The following is a 14775-nucleotide window of genomic DNA, read 5'->3' as shown; positions in this document are numbered from 1 at the left end:
AATAAAGATATTTTACCATGAAATGTTGCTTCTCTGTCTTTTGGAAAAAAATCCAAATAGCAGATTGCATTACTAGCTAACCACACAGCACACCATCGACTTAATAAATCCGTTATTTAGTTTTATATATACTTTTGTGTTCCTACCACAAGGTGACCCACGTTGTGCTCCTGTGGTGATATTGTCACTCTACATGGCAAGCCTTTGCTCGATCTTTGTTCCTCTCTTGGAATGATCGCCTTGTCTCGTAGCCAGCTGGGTCATCACTTCCCCTCATAAGGAAAAAGAAAGGAGGAGAGCAGAGGAAAACTGGAACGGATTTACGTCAAATGGATAAAGGGATCGGGGAAAATGGGGCAAGGAAGCAGAGAGACAGTGAGACAGATAACCAGGTAGAAGTTAAAAGTGGGAGAGTATTTCACTGGGATGGATTTGGTGTTCCCATCGTATCTCTCTTCCTGGGCAACATGTAATGTTCTGTTATTCAGAGAGGTGCTGGACCCTCCTGACAAGCAAAGCCCTCACTGGGCCGTGCTGTAATGTGTTCCTCTGCGGCCTGTGTGCTCTGTCAACACTGAGAGATTCAGTTAAACCAGACGGATGTAGATCCATGGGATTACTCACTGTGGTTGGGATTAATATTGAGTTTGATTACATCAAAAGAAAAGGGGAAACATCTATATTTTCATATCGAGGTGAATTGTGAGTTGTGCCTTTTGAATGGAATATAACCAGCCGAGGTTCCCAGAATACAGCCTCTTAAACAGCATGAGTTAGAGTGACAGCACAGAGCGCCACAGTGAGTCATTTCCTCAACATCTGAGACCGGGTGTACTATCAGATGCTGCTGTTGCTGCTGTTTCTGTTCATTTAGCTGCAGCCATCTGTGGTTTTGCGCTTGTTTATGTCTCTGCCCCGATTCCTTGTCGACTTTTGGATCTGTGCGTCAGTATATTTTGGCTCTGGTTTTCTTGTTGTGGTGTTTGTGCTTAGGTGGGTTTTTGGCTTGGGTGAGTGTGAGCGTTGGGTTGGTCAGAGCTGGCTTGGTATGGGTGCCAAGCGGGGGCAATGAACTAGGTGCATTCTCTGTCTCACAAATATGCTGAGCAGGCAGTAGGCCTCTCTAAACACAGACATATACATGCACAGAGGGAGGGAAGTTGCTCTGAGATGTGCTCCAGCTTTCCTGCGCGAGGCTAATGACTCAGAGCTGTGAGTTTTTAGATCTAATTGGCTGCCTTCTTTTCACTCTTCTTTGTGATCAGTTAAAAAGGCATTAGCAGGCAAACAAGCCTTTTGCATCTCGCATGCTCTCTCGACAGCAGTAAACAGGAGAAGTCCACGCTTGTGGAGAAAAGCATCATTGCTGCTAATTACCTGGGAGTATCGTCGGCCAATAAGAGCATGTAATGGGTAACTGGAGAGAGAATGCAGCAGCCTGAGGCCTCAGCTTTCTCCATCAGTATGTGACATAATGTGTGCGTGCATTTTATGTGTGAAAGTAAGCAGAGAGCTTTGCATGCTTTTTGTCCGGTTACATGGACACATATGGGAGTTCGAGCCCTACTGTGTTTTGTCCTTGACGACAACATGGTATGCCCACGATGCACAGAGTACAGTAGCGCTGGCTCAGGGCATCTGTGTGTTGGGTTATTTATAGTGAGCCAGCCATGGAGTCAGATGTGTTCCGTCACTGCACTCCTCTATCCTCCAGCACGTGTACACATGCTGCACTGCCCCCTCCTCTTCCACCTCTTCACACGTCTCCTGCGGAGAGAAGCTATCATTAAACATATTGTCCCACAAAAACCATAATGCAAGGTCAGGGGGTGGCTATACTCGAGGGGGGAGATGGAGCTGGGAGTTTACAAGGGACACGATCTAGTAGCTGAAAAATAGCAGATCAGGTTTGTACTGCACGGTGTCCCTGCATCTGTAACTCTATCTCTCTCTCCATGTTTCCCCTTTATTATTCTCTTTGACTTCACAATCGTTTCTTTTCTCTTTTTAGGTCCAAGACAGAAAGAATAAGTGACAGAGGAAAGCATGAGGGATGTGTGGAAATACAATGAGGGAATGAGGGAGCATGACATTAGTTGAAGGGAGTGAGTCAGAGTTTCAGAAACAAGTTGTAAGGTTAAAAGGGAAAGCAACTAAAAGAGGAGAACACAAGTGGCAAAGTTCCTCACAGGCAGTAACATAGAGACTGTATATTTGTGAGTGTTAAAAAGAAAAGAGGGTAAGAGGACAGAGAAAAAGAGAAATGCCCAATTGAGTAGTAGGGTGGAAGTTGTGGCAATAACTGACTTAGGAAACAAGTAGAAGACAGTTGAACTTCCTGAGCGAAACTCATAGAAATAAAAGTGCTTACTATAGAACCATAAAGGGTTCTTCTGCTTGTCCCCCATAATAATTGGTTATTGATAGATAGAGCCCTTTGTAAAGGTTCTGCAATCTTTTTACGGTTTAATGGTTCCACTCTGAACGCTCTCAAGAGGTTCTATCTAGAACGTGTCCACCTTCTAGGGTTCTATCAATAACCTTATCCATATCCATCAAGAGTGTTCTATGGAGAACCGTTTTATTTGCCACTGGTTTTATTTAGGTTGGGGTACCCTGAAGCCACGGCCTCCATGTGAAGCTCCCATAGCCTGTCTGTATATAAGGGGTTGATGTCGTCTCTGTGGGGTCCCCATTTATTTAAGTACTGCTGTTTTGAATCCTTGAGATCAATATTTTGGCCATCATTTTGGCTGTCGCCATCTCGTTTTCTTTGCAGAGGTGACACGAGAGGTTAGAGCTAACCACAGCCAACCGCCTAACAAGACATATGTAGCCGACCAAAATGTTTCAATTGCATCTCAAGAACGGAAAACACACTGGGAAAGGGTTAAAGTTGTAATGTCATGGTAGCGACGACGCTAAAAAAGACCATCATTTACTAAATGGACATCATGCTGCATTGAAGAAGACTTGAAACTAGCAATTAAAACCATAAACTCATGTTAACAACGTTTACTGAGGTTATAAATCATGTTTAAATACAATTTTAAATTTTAACTACAATTTTGGCTAATAAGGTTTAGCGTCTAGTTACAACAAATCAACACAGCCTTCCACTAAAGTTACTTATGACACAGTAAATCAGTGGTGAAAACAATGTAACGGAGCTGCGAGCAGTCACTACTCTCTGTTGATCGAATGTGTCTTGCTTTCAGCAGTGAGTTGTCAGTGTGTCTGTCAACTCTGTTTATAGGACAGCATTCACCTCGGCCATCTGGGACTTGGACTCTAATCTACCCCTCTAATTATCAGTAATCTGGACAGGCAGGCTTGTCCTGAGTGCTGCAGTCCTGAGCAGGGTTGGACCCTGGCTGAAACCCTGCAGTAGGAGAAGCAGGTGGCACGGGGGGCTGCAGGCTCTGCAGGGCGGAGGGGTGCCAGGATGGGCTTTAGGGCGCTTAGTCAGGCTGGTAATGTGTTGTGGTTGAAGCTCAGGGTGTTTAAAGCAGGGGAAGATAAAGTGGAGCAGGCGATTCAGTAGGACAAGAAGGACAAGAAGTAGATTGTAGATTTGTGCAAGTCTGCAAAAAGAAAAATCATACAAGGGATTTTTCCACACCCAAAATAATCAAAACACATATTTGCTGGTTCGTTATTGATGACTTGGTTTCTTCCTTCTCTTTTCCCTTTTCTTTCCTCTAACCTCTTCTCCCTTTTTTTTGCAGCGGATCCCCCGGGTCTCCAGCTGTTTATGTCACGCATTTCCTCTACATTATGTAGATTGACAGATATGTAATTGCTCAGAGACTTGTGTGCACACTCCAGTGATCGTGACTGTGCTTCTGCTTTTAGTCAGAAGAATGTAGTTTCTGTGTCTCTGATTATAGCCCTGTTTGCTCTGAAGACAATGACTGAGAAGGCAGTAAGTGGTGAGGCCAACTCTGTCATTAGGCAGCATTTCACAAAGCAGATGTTGAATATCTGAGCTGAATACAAGGTCATTAGATATAAAACATGCAGTAATTGCTGAAACTATTGAGCATGAGCTCCCTCTGGAACAGCAGGATAGAGCCATATATGTACAACTTCCCACTAAAAGGCTCCTCTCTGCCTGAGAGGCATTACTATGCATTCATGTACCTCTGGCTCCTGCACAACATTGTGGCGTTACCATGGAGATGATGCTGTCCTCTTGTTTGCCAGTATCCCCTTTCTTGGGTCACAACACCTGTCAGTGGCCACAATGAATTAAACAAAGTAACCACAGAGTAACATTGGGAGTACATAAGCTAACACGGTTTTTTAGTGCCCTTCCACAACAGATGTTGTACCAAGCCAAATATAACACCAATGAGAAGGTTAAGGTTAAATACAACATTGCGCACCATCGAGGAGACATTTTGTGACAGTGAGGTGCTAAACCCTGGTGACACATTAGTGCTAATAACAGTAATGATGACAACGGAGGGATGTGTCAAACCGAACAGATGGGAGAGAGCGAGAGAGAGGAGAGGATGTGTGAGAAAGTGCTTTGACTTTTGCATATATCCCTGGAGAAGTGGCCCGGGGAAACGGGTTGAGTGCTCTCTTTTTCGATGTTCTTCTCCACAAGGCTTAGTGGTGGAGGAAAACATGGAGCCCATCCCCCAGTGGATTATTCCTACGACACTGCTAAGCCCCCATACTCCCACGTCCAGGCGGCCCTCAAACACATGTATTCATTATGGGAGACATTGAATGCATGGAGCGCACAAACACACACAGTGGTGAACATGTGCCTGCCAATCCCCCATCTTCTTTCTTCCTCAATGTCTTTATCTGCCCTTCTTTCAAAAGCCAGTACATGCCCAGAATATAACGACACGCACACACACACACACACACACACACACACACACACACACACACACCCACAGCTAAACATACAGTACACACACGTCTTCACACATGAATGCACAAACGCACAAGACGACACTCACTTACTCTCACACACAGGCCTGTGCCCTTTCTATCACAAACGCACACATGCACGCACGCACGCAGACACACACACAAACACACACACACACACACGCACATACACACACACACACTCTTGTATTCAGGTATTAAAAAAGCCAAGAAAGTGGGAGAATATTCTATGCCGCCTCCGTTTGACACAAGCAGCTTTTCCAGTTATATAAGAAGGTTTACCGTGACGATGAGCGAAAGAGCACCCTTGTGCGTCTTCGCATGTCTGTGCACATGTGTGTGTGTGTTTGGGTTGTGTGTGGCATATTGTACCTGCATATCTCAGCATGTGTGTTTCCATATACTGTCATCGCATGTACTGCATGAGAGGATGCCGTGCATGAGCAATAGCTTGCACAGAAAGAACTGTTATGTAACTTGGTGTAAGACCAAACTCATGTGGATACATTTTTAAATGTTTCTGTGCACAGCGCTTTTTCTGATTGTTTTCTGAAAGTTCATCGCCCGGATTGAAATACCACAACAACAACTAAAAGTGTCCAAATCTCTTCCATTTGACATTTGCGGCCGTAAAGCTTCCCACCAGAGACTTTGCTTGGAATGCTGTTTATTGTTTACATAGCGGGCATGACCAGAGGAAGTCAACATTTTCCAAAATGGATCACATGACATGAGAGCATGAAAATTAACAACAATCAAGTACGTGACGGTCAGATTTTGGATTGGCTGTCTTTTCAAAATCCTACAACAAATAAAGGGGCAATTTCTAATTGTGCTGTTTTCTCCGTGACCCCGGTATTAGTGCAAATCGGAAGGCCAAAAAAAAGACAAAAGGAGTAAAAAAAAGTATCCACTTTAGTGTGGACATGGGTTATGTTGGTTGTGACTTGCTCAGCCAATCTGAGGCTGTGTACCATCACATAGACAGTGGAAATCAAAGGAAAGAGAAAGAAAGGGGGCTGTTTGTAAAGACAGAGAGGCCTATTCAAAATTGCTGAGGGGTTTTCAAATACAAAGAGGTGCAGAATGTGCATGTGCCACTCCAACTATTCTAAGAAGTCGCACCAGAGAAACCTGCTCTGTCTTCACACAGAGATGAGATGAAAAATGGCCTGTCAAACTTCAGTCAGGAGGTTCCACGCCATCTATTCAGTCGTAGTATTCCTTCTGGTATCATGTACATTAAAGCAAAGGTCATTCTGAAATTAAATACAACTGTCCTCCACTCTCTTCATCTCTCATTTCCATTCCTCTCTTGCTGAGCTCCTTTTTCCATAAAGCTCTGAGATGCTCTGCTTGTGTTTACTTTACTCTTGGAGACAAAAACTGTGGCGCTGAAAGCTGAGGCGCTTGTTGCTGTGCCAGCTTCACACTACTGACATACTTTGATAAGGCAAACAAAAAAAGCAAAATGAAATCAATTTCTGTGCCACGCTCCATTGTTTTGTTAAGACCTCAATTCAAACAGACCAGCCACCTGAGTATGCATCTTCTATTTATCCTCTCAGTTATCAATTTTTTAAAGAATAATTTAACATTTTGGTTTTGAAGTTAAAGTTAAAGTTAAATGAGAACATTGATAGATCTCTCTAATGTCTGTATGGCAAATAGATAGCAGCTGCTAGCCGGCTAGCTTAGCTTAGCACAACGACTGGAAACTTAGCCTGGAATACTGTTAGCCTGACTGAAGTTGAAAACAAATATGCCTACCAGCACAATAAATAACACATTATATCTTCATTTGTACACAATCAACACAATAAAGGATTGTGGTTTTAAGGGGAGGTCTTTGGAACATTTGAACCATCGGCCCAGCACAAATAGATGCACTGTGAACTTTGGACAGGCTTGTTGTTTACTCCTCCTTCCACTATTTGTCTTATGTTAAGCTAAACTACTTGTTGGCTGTCTCTAGCTTCATATTTTCTGCCACACATTTGAGTGGCATTGATCGTCCCTGTTAAATCTCATCAAGAAAATAATATTCCCCAAAATGTGACAAACTATTCACTATTTACACACTTTAATATGTCATTATTTTTTCTCCTGCTGCAGGTGGTTCATCAGTGGTTTCCAAGGCAACAACCTCTGACACCCCAGCTCTCACTGAAGGGGCGACCTCTAAAGCTGATGCTGCTCATACTGAATCATCCACCATGGAGCCTGACAGCACCGGCCGGACCAAACGTTTTCCAGAAAACAGCTGCATCACAACACTGGACATACGAAACCCGCTGCCCCTGGACTCTCCTCCTCTTCTTACACCTCCTCTTCCTCCTCCACCTTTTCCTGCTGCAGACAGCCCTGACCTCCCACCTCTGTCACCTCTAGTCCTGCTTCTACCTCTACCACCAGCCAAACCTTTTTCTACCTCCAGTCCCTCAACTCCGCCTCCTGCTGAGAGCCCCGAGCGTCCGACCACCCTCAACCTAAAGACGCTGCCGCGGCCAACCATAAGGGAAAACGGTGGCCCCCCGCCGAGGTTGGATGAGGAGGAAGAGGAGAAGAAGATGCTTGAGGAGGATCTAAAGAAATGCATTGAGGACTTCAAAAAGATCCGCTTGCCCAGAGAGTTTCCAGATCGCAAGAGACACTGGCAAAGTAACTTGCTCAAGAAGTACAATGCGTAGAGCGCTTTGCTGCCAGGATTTTATACGTGTTGAGCAGTGGACTCCAGCTTCATATTCACGTTACTCTGAGTCAGCAAGTTTACTTTAAGTTCTAATGTAGTAGCTTTTGCATGTCAACAGAACGAAAATGTTTGATTAAGTGTAGTGCTTAATCATAGATTATTAGTGACACTTCTTTGTTCCTCATTTCTATTTGGAGACTTTAAAATAATATTTAAATTATTTTATTATCACTCAGTCAAAGGATAATATAGGTAATGTTGTTAATTAGATATTTCTGCCCTGCTCTCTGTACTGTATCCACTGATCAAGCTACTGGAAATTGTAAGCTAAGTGTGAACTTTTAGGCATTTGACCTTGCTGATGCAAAATAAAAGAAAGAAGTGAAATCTCTGTTGCTAATCATCTAAAATATCTCACCTCATCAATATTAACTGTACGACTTCAAAGCCTTTCTTCTCATCTCTGCCTGTTCAAAAGCTGTGCAGTTTGGTTCATTTTGTGATTACATTACCTCCAAGCCAGCAACGGAGGGAGAATGCCGTGTACCAGGAAGTGATGTGTAATTACACGGCGAGCTTTGTGGAATGATAATGACGATAATGACTACATGAACCAGTGCACAGGGCCATTTGTTTCTCTATCTGCTCTGCATAAACTGCTCATCCAGCTTCACTAATGAATTACAGGTGGGTGTATGTGTACCTGGTTCTAGTGGTTATCAGTCACCTTGTGAACTAATTATATAGTATTCGCCCACTTAAAACCATAGTTTAACATTTTAGGAAATAGTTTCGCCTGATCTCTTTCTTAGAAGCAAAGATCGCCATCACCATAACGACTGCATTAAGTACAGATCTGAACCAAGGAGGAGGTTAGCCTAGCCTTAGCCTAGCATAAAACTGGAAACGGCCAAAGAGCAAACTCGACTACTGCCTACCAGCACCAGTGAAGCTCTATAGTAATGAAAGTTATATCTAAAACCTCAAGGGTGGAGCATTTTTTAACTTTTGAGTCTTTATGCTAAGCTAAGCTAATTGTCTTCTGGCTCCAGCGCCATACTAAATAGATAGTGTGGTGGAAGATTTCTATGTTTGATCAGGTGGAGAGTTGTGGTTAAAATATTCAATTGCAACAAACAGAGTCTCCGAAGGAATCAAAGTTGTCTTTCCGTTTATTCAAGCTTGCAAGCTGGGAAAAGGGTTCAACAGCTACGTATCTCAGTGAGCTGCCGAAATCTCTTGATTCATACATTGTATTACATCGTGATTTATACAAGCACATGCACCCCCCTCCAGGGCCCACTATGACGACAAACGGAGAAACCGTGTGAATGTCTTGGATAAGAATTGAGAAGAACAAAGAACAGAGTGTATTGGTTTCGATAAGGCATATGGCCATCTCTCCTCCTCCCCATCCTCCCTATTGCTCTGCCCTTGAACCAGTTCACAAAACAACACATATTTTTACCGTCACATTCCACTCTTTTGATTACTCTATAATCATACAATATTGCCAAAAATATGTTTTCACGAGACTAATGAACACAAATAACAGTTAATGTTCCCCGGGTGCCCCAAATGCGACGGAGTGGACTCCATGGACGTTGTGTTTCAGGCATGATTTTTTAAATGGTGTTTACAGCCAACCAGTTTGTATGGAATTCACCCGAGCAACTGGTTTATGTGAACAGTTCTGTTTATGTTGACACCGTGAGGTTTCCACAGAAAACTGTCAGAGACACTGTATACACCACTCTTTACGTGTGTGTGACTATATGTGTATTTGTGGGTGTGGTGCTGAATGGGTAGCTCCCTCGTTGGTGGTGGCTATCCACTTGTTGCACCCTCGTGGGCAGCTGACAGCCGTCAGCCGCTTCGGCAGTTGGTGACACAGAACTATGAAAGTCTGTCGGTCACAGAGTCTTTTGCTCTTTTAGTGAGGAGCTGTGTTGGTTGGTTCAGCTGGAGCCGGGACGTGTTTGCAGTGGGTGGCGTGTATCCAGGTGGCTCGTTCTGCCACTTTAACTGCTGTGTGGGTCACCAACAGGATCTGGAATGGGCCTTGCCACCGCTTAGCTTTCCAGTTCTTCCTTCTGAAGTCTTTCACCACCACGAATACACCAGGCTGTAGTTTATGCAGCGGACCCGTAGCTTCCTTGGGAAGCGCCGCTACAACCTGTTTCCTTATGTCAGACAAAGTGGAAGAGAGGTTAGTGCAATAGGTCAGCATGTCATCTTCACACAGTGTAGTAGAAGGGAGTGGTGTTCCTGGAGCTTCCACACCAATGTGGGGAGGAACTGCAAAAAGGATTTCGAATGGACTTAAGTTGCTGCGTGTTCGTTTCCTCATCCTCATGTACATCAGAACCAAAGGCAGCGGGCGACCTACATTGTGTGTTGCACATGTAATGCATGCTTGACAAAATGTTTGTGCGTAAGCTGCAAAGCCCTTTGTGAACCATGTTGCATCGATGATACTTAACATTCCCCCTTTTGACACATGGTCTAACCCATGTGTCAATTTCGCATAATGTGGGAAGAAATGTTTAGGTAAACAAGGGTTACCGTTCGGACCATACCAAGTACCGTCAGTGAGTGTGGAGTTGGAGGAGGACCAGAGGCGTCTCTCATCCGAAGTAGAGAGTGACTGCATGGCTGTAAGAGAGGAGGGCAGTGAAACCATGACACGAACAGGTTTGGGGAGAAGACGTCTAGCAGCAGCTTTTGCAGCTAAATCTGCACGCTCATTTCCCTTTGAGATGTCGTCGGTGTTTGATGTGTGCGCTCTACATTTGCAAACAGCAATAGCTGTGGGCAACAAAATTGCGTCCAATAGTTCTGCTATCAGTGTGTGATGTAGCACTGGTTTGCCATCTGATTTAAGGAAATTTCTGTGTTTCCACAATGCGCCAAAATCGTGAACCACGCCAAAAGCGTATCTGGAATCTGTGTGAATGGTTGCAGTTTTACCCTTTGCCTGTTTACAAGCTTCTGTGAGTGCGATTAGCTCTGCTGCTTGGGCTGAGAGGTGACACGGGAGAGGTCCGGAACAGAGAACAGCTGAGTCTGAAACAACAGAAACCCACAAGATTAGTACCAGTCAAGGGATCCCGTGAAGCAGATCCGTCAACATACATTACCCAGTCACTGTTGAGTAGAGGTGTGTCCGAGAGGTCAGGACGAGGAGTGCACTGAGCTTGGAGCTCAGCCAAACAGTTATGCTCCTCTCCGTCCTCAGGGATGGGGAGTAGAGATGCAGGATTAAGAACATTGCAGCGTCTAACCGTGACATTAGGCATGTCAAGGAGACATGTGTGATAACGTAGGTAACGTGCTGCAGAAAGGTGAGAAGATTTCTGTTCTAGGAGAATTAACGAAACCGAGTGTGGAACTAGTAAAGTTAGTGGAGCATAGCCCACTATGTCACGAGAGGCTATAAGAGCCCTTTCTGCAGAAGCCACTGCGCGGAGACACTGTGGTAAACCTGCAGCGACAGGATAGAGTTTGGCGGAGAAATATGCGACAGGACGCAATTTATCACCATGAGGCTGGAAGAGTACCGATGTCATACAGCTGGAACGTTCATCAACTGTTTGAGTGAACGTCTTTTTTGGATCAGGCAGACCGAGAGTGGGTGGAGTCTGTAAGGCGCATTTCATGTCTGTGAAAGCTTTTGAGGCTGCTGGGAGCCACTGAATTTTGTCATGAGCGGTGAGATTTTTCCCGTGTATCAATGCAGAGAGAGGTTGTTCAAGCTGAGAGTAATTTGGAATAAATGAACGACAGTAAGAACACATCCCTAAAAATGACATCATTTGTTTCTTTGTTTGAGGTTTTGGAAGTGTCACAATTGAGGCAATGCGTTTTGGCGAGAGTGTTTTGCCTTTACCGGAAATGTCATGACCTAGGAAATGGACGTTTTGTGAAACAAACTGTAGTTTAGATAAGCTGGCTTTATGTCCTTCTGCTGCAAGATGTTTAAGAAGTTTGAGTGTGTCCTGCTGGCATTGTTGTTGTGTTGGAGCTGCAATGAGACAATCGTCAACATATTGCAGAAGAGCGGACCCTGGAGACAGAGTGAGGCTCTCTAAGCTTTCCCTGAGTGCTTCGTTGTAAATAGTAGGTGATTCTGTGTAGCCCTGACATAAACGAGTGAAAGTGTATGGCTTGCCATTAAAATTAAATGCGAACCAGAACTGACTGTCTTTGTCCACTGGGACACTGAAAAAAGCATTTGAGAAATCAACCACCGAAAACCATTGAGAATCAGGTGGAACCTGTACCATAATGGTGTATGGGTTGGGGACATTTGGGGCTCGTGCGTGGACGGCTGCATTAACTGCTTTGAGGTCCTGCACAAAGCGCCACTCTGTTGGTTTGTCTGCATCTCTGATCTTTTTAACAGGAAAAATAGGTGTTCTTACCGGAGAGTCAGGACATGGAACAATGACCCCGGCCTGTAAGAGGGAGTTGAACATTGGTGTAATACCGTCAATGGCCTCTTGGCGCAGTGGGTATTGATGTTTATGTGGACGGAAGTCTGAGCGAGGTGTGATGACCATAGGATGGCAGTTTTTGATGAGTCCCACGTCATATTTATGCGATGCCCACAATGTTGCTGGAACAGAGCTGAGGGCAGGGGAAATAGAGGAGACATCAGTCACAAACATGTCAGTGTGTGCGTCAGGTAATGTGTTATTTTCATCCATGACATAAATAGATCTTAGAGCAGGTGTGGAAAATGCAAATGGTTGTTTAAAGAAGCCTGTCGAATGAGAGCGCATGATGGTTGGGTCAGCTGTAGACTGCCAATCTGTCAGTGTCTCACACGTGGCGACAAAAGGACCCAAGTCTCTCCACTGGTCCATCGTGGCTTTGGACAAGGAGATGTGTGGGAAGGAACCAGGCACCTGGAAGAGGGGCTGCTGTGAGGAGGTGAGAGAAACAGAAACAGCAGATTTAAATGTAGACCAAAACAGTGTAGAACACTGAATATAATCATTTAAATCCTGCAGAAACAACTGTTCATATGATTTATCTGGCTCATGTGACACATGTGCTGTACAATGGAGATGTGAAGAGGCCATGCACTGTGCTCCAGCCTGGACGCGTTCTGCAGTCAGACGAGACAGGTGTGTTAGCGCATCAACAGGGATCCACCACTGGTACACAAACAGAGGATCACAAAGGGTTGATTTCACCATCTGAGTGACTATTCTTTGTCTTACTACCCGCAATCCTGTGGGAGTAGAGATAAGGCTGATGCCAAAAGAACACATGAGATCTCTGCCCATTAGATTAATGGGACAGAGAGAGGACAACAGAAATGAATGTTTCGTCGTTATGTCAGGTTCAGCGTCAGTTGAGTCAGTGTGTGTACTCGTCATAGGTGTGGTGAAGTTTTCAACAACTGTTAACCCTGAAGCCCCTTGAGAATAAACATGTCTGCCACTCAACTTTTGATTAGGAAAATGCTTTTGTTGTATCACAGAGTGTGTTGCTCCTGAATCAACTAAAAAAGATAATTGTTTCCCTTGTATTTCAACCATAGCAGTGGGCATATCTTTAAAAGAACCTTCTAACAATTTTGCATAAGTGTGTGTAAGAAAAGGCTTTTGTTGTTTCTCTAAATGTTTTATGATGTCAATGAGAGCTTGTTGTTGCTCCTGTGTGTGTGTGTGTGTGTGTGTGTGTATGTGTGAGGTTAGTGCAGGAAGCGTTTCTTCATTGCAGGCGGCGGTGTGTGTGTGTGTGTGTGTGTGTTTTACTTCCCTTATCATGATGAGTTGGCGGAGCGGAGGTCGTCTCCTCCCCACGTGCACATCCCTCCCCTCCTTCTTGAAGTCAGTCTGAACCATGGTATTGGTTCCTGCTGTCTCGACCATCATTGCCATCATGATTGTTCTTCTGACGTTTGTCCGGTAGGCGACAGTCTCTTGCCCAGTGTCCATCTTTTTCGCAGTTGAAACATACATTTGAGGATGTATGTTGTGTGCTGTTAAAGTTACATCTTCCACGTCCCTTGTTTCCTCTCCTTCCTCTGCCTCTCCAGTTGTTGAAGGCTTCTTTTGTGTATAAATAAAGTGTTGTTTGGGGAGCAGGGAGAGGAGGTGGACATGGGGGGGGGGGAAAGAAATGTCCTCCAGTGCCTTTGGCACAGCGTTGAGGGCATGCTTCTGTGAACGAGTGACCACGACCCCTGGCACTTCTTCTTTCGGAGGTGCGTGTCTCAGATCATATCCTGTTGCTGCTGTGGGCACAGCTGCTGTTGGTGCTGCTACTGGTGCTGGCGCGTTCACGGCGTGCGCGTTCATGATGGGCTGCTGTGGGAGTTGGTAGGGTGGGGGCTGAGGAGTGCACATGTCAAGAGGCCCTCCCGCTCCTGTAAGACTCGGATACATGGGAACAGAAACAAACGGGTTATATGGGCTGAATTCACCTAGATTCTGCGGTTTATTTTTGATCATTTTTACTTGGCACCTGAGCCATCGTTAAAACCTTTGTACTTTGTCTTTTCTCGTTATATTCGCTCATCCATTTTCCCAACACTTTCTTTGTTCATCCATTTCAACCAATACCTTGATTCTGACATTTTCCCCTCTTTTTTTTTTTTTTTTTTTTTTCGTCTTTTCGTAACATCCCCAGTTTTGTTCTAATAAAAGAAACCATCTTTTGGAAATCCAAACACTTTTGTCCACTCAGGCAAACAGTCTAAAGATTCATCCTCATATTTCTGTTTTATCACACCCACAATAGGACCCTCCGGAGGATTCATTTCCTTTTTACTTTTTCCCTGTGTACCACCCATCTTTCAGGTGTGGTAGGAGTATACTCTTTATCGATTACGTAGGTCAAGGTCGCAATTATACGATTTCAGAGTTTTGTCTGAATGCAATCGTTAGTTCGTAAATTGTTCCTATCTTCCTCTATGGTCAAGGTCGTGATTAAATACGATCTTAGACAAATATAATATTTATCCAAGTGCAATCGTTAACGTATCAACCATTCCTATCTTCCTTTATGGTCAAGGTCGTGATTAAATACGATCTTAGACAAATATAATATTTATCCAAGTGCAATCGTTAACGTATCAACCATTCCTATCTTCCTCTATGGTCAAGGTCGTGATTAAACAATCATTCCTATCTTCCTTGTCGGTCAAGGTCGTG

The 14775-nt window shown here is 44.4% G+C and overlaps 2 protein-coding genes across 10 annotated transcripts; one reads left to right on the top strand and one right to left on the bottom strand.

Moving 5' to 3' along the window:
• The first annotated feature begins 208 nt into the window (after positions 1-208).
• Positions 209-7945, top strand: LOC117737627 (proline-rich receptor-like protein kinase PERK2). 2 transcript variants are annotated; one of them, XM_034543696.1, is made up of 2 exons: positions 209-392; positions 7030-7945. In XM_034543696.1, exon 2 carries the CDS (start codon positions 7131-7133, stop codon positions 7602-7604), a length of 474 nt encoding a protein of 157 aa, XP_034399587.1. In that variant the 5' UTR covers positions 209-392; positions 7030-7130; the 3' UTR covers positions 7605-7945. The 2 variants fall into 2 exon arrangements, with proteins under 2 accessions (XP_034399587.1, XP_034399588.1); XM_034543697.1 differs by lacking the exon at positions 209-392 and adding an exon at positions 1811-1907.
• Positions 7946-9688: 1743 nt separating this feature from the next.
• On the bottom strand, positions 9689-14117 carry LOC117737514. Of its 8 annotated transcripts, none has more exons than XM_034543542.1 (3): positions 10747-14117; positions 10577-10672; positions 9705-9789 (listed from the first exon to the last, which is right to left on the bottom strand). In XM_034543542.1, the coding sequence occupies exons 1-2, from the start codon at positions 14071-14073 to the stop codon at positions 10610-10612; spliced, it is 3390 nt and encodes a 1129-aa protein (XP_034399433.1). In that variant the 5' UTR covers positions 14074-14117; the 3' UTR covers positions 9705-9789; positions 10577-10609. The 8 variants fall into 8 exon arrangements, with proteins under 8 accessions (XP_034399437.1, XP_034399433.1, XP_034399430.1 ...); XM_034543540.1 differs by lacking the exon at positions 9705-9789 and adding an exon at positions 10144-10261; XM_034543545.1 differs by lacking the exon at positions 9705-9789 and adding an exon at positions 10144-10261 and having other exon boundaries at positions 12031-13908.
• Between the last annotated feature and the right edge of the window lie 658 nt (positions 14118-14775).

The sequence above is a fragment of the Cyclopterus lumpus genome, chromosome 10 (assembly GCF_009769545.1).
Source record: "Cyclopterus lumpus isolate fCycLum1 chromosome 10, fCycLum1.pri, whole genome shotgun sequence".
Taxonomy (NCBI): domain Eukaryota; kingdom Metazoa; phylum Chordata; class Actinopteri; order Perciformes; family Cyclopteridae; genus Cyclopterus; species Cyclopterus lumpus.
Note: the sequence above shows the minus strand (reverse complement) of the source record. Positions and strands in the feature narration are given on the sequence as shown.

What these genes read in the sequence shown, in the direction of transcription:
- LOC117737627 (XM_034543696.1), top strand. Translation starts at nt 7,131, where the DNA reads ATGGAGCCTGACAGCACCGGCCGGACCAAACGTTTTCCAGAAAACAGC.
- LOC117737514 (XM_034543539.1), bottom strand. Translation starts at nt 14,073, where the DNA reads ATGATCAAAAATAAACCGCAGAATCTAGGTGAATTCAGCCCATATAAC.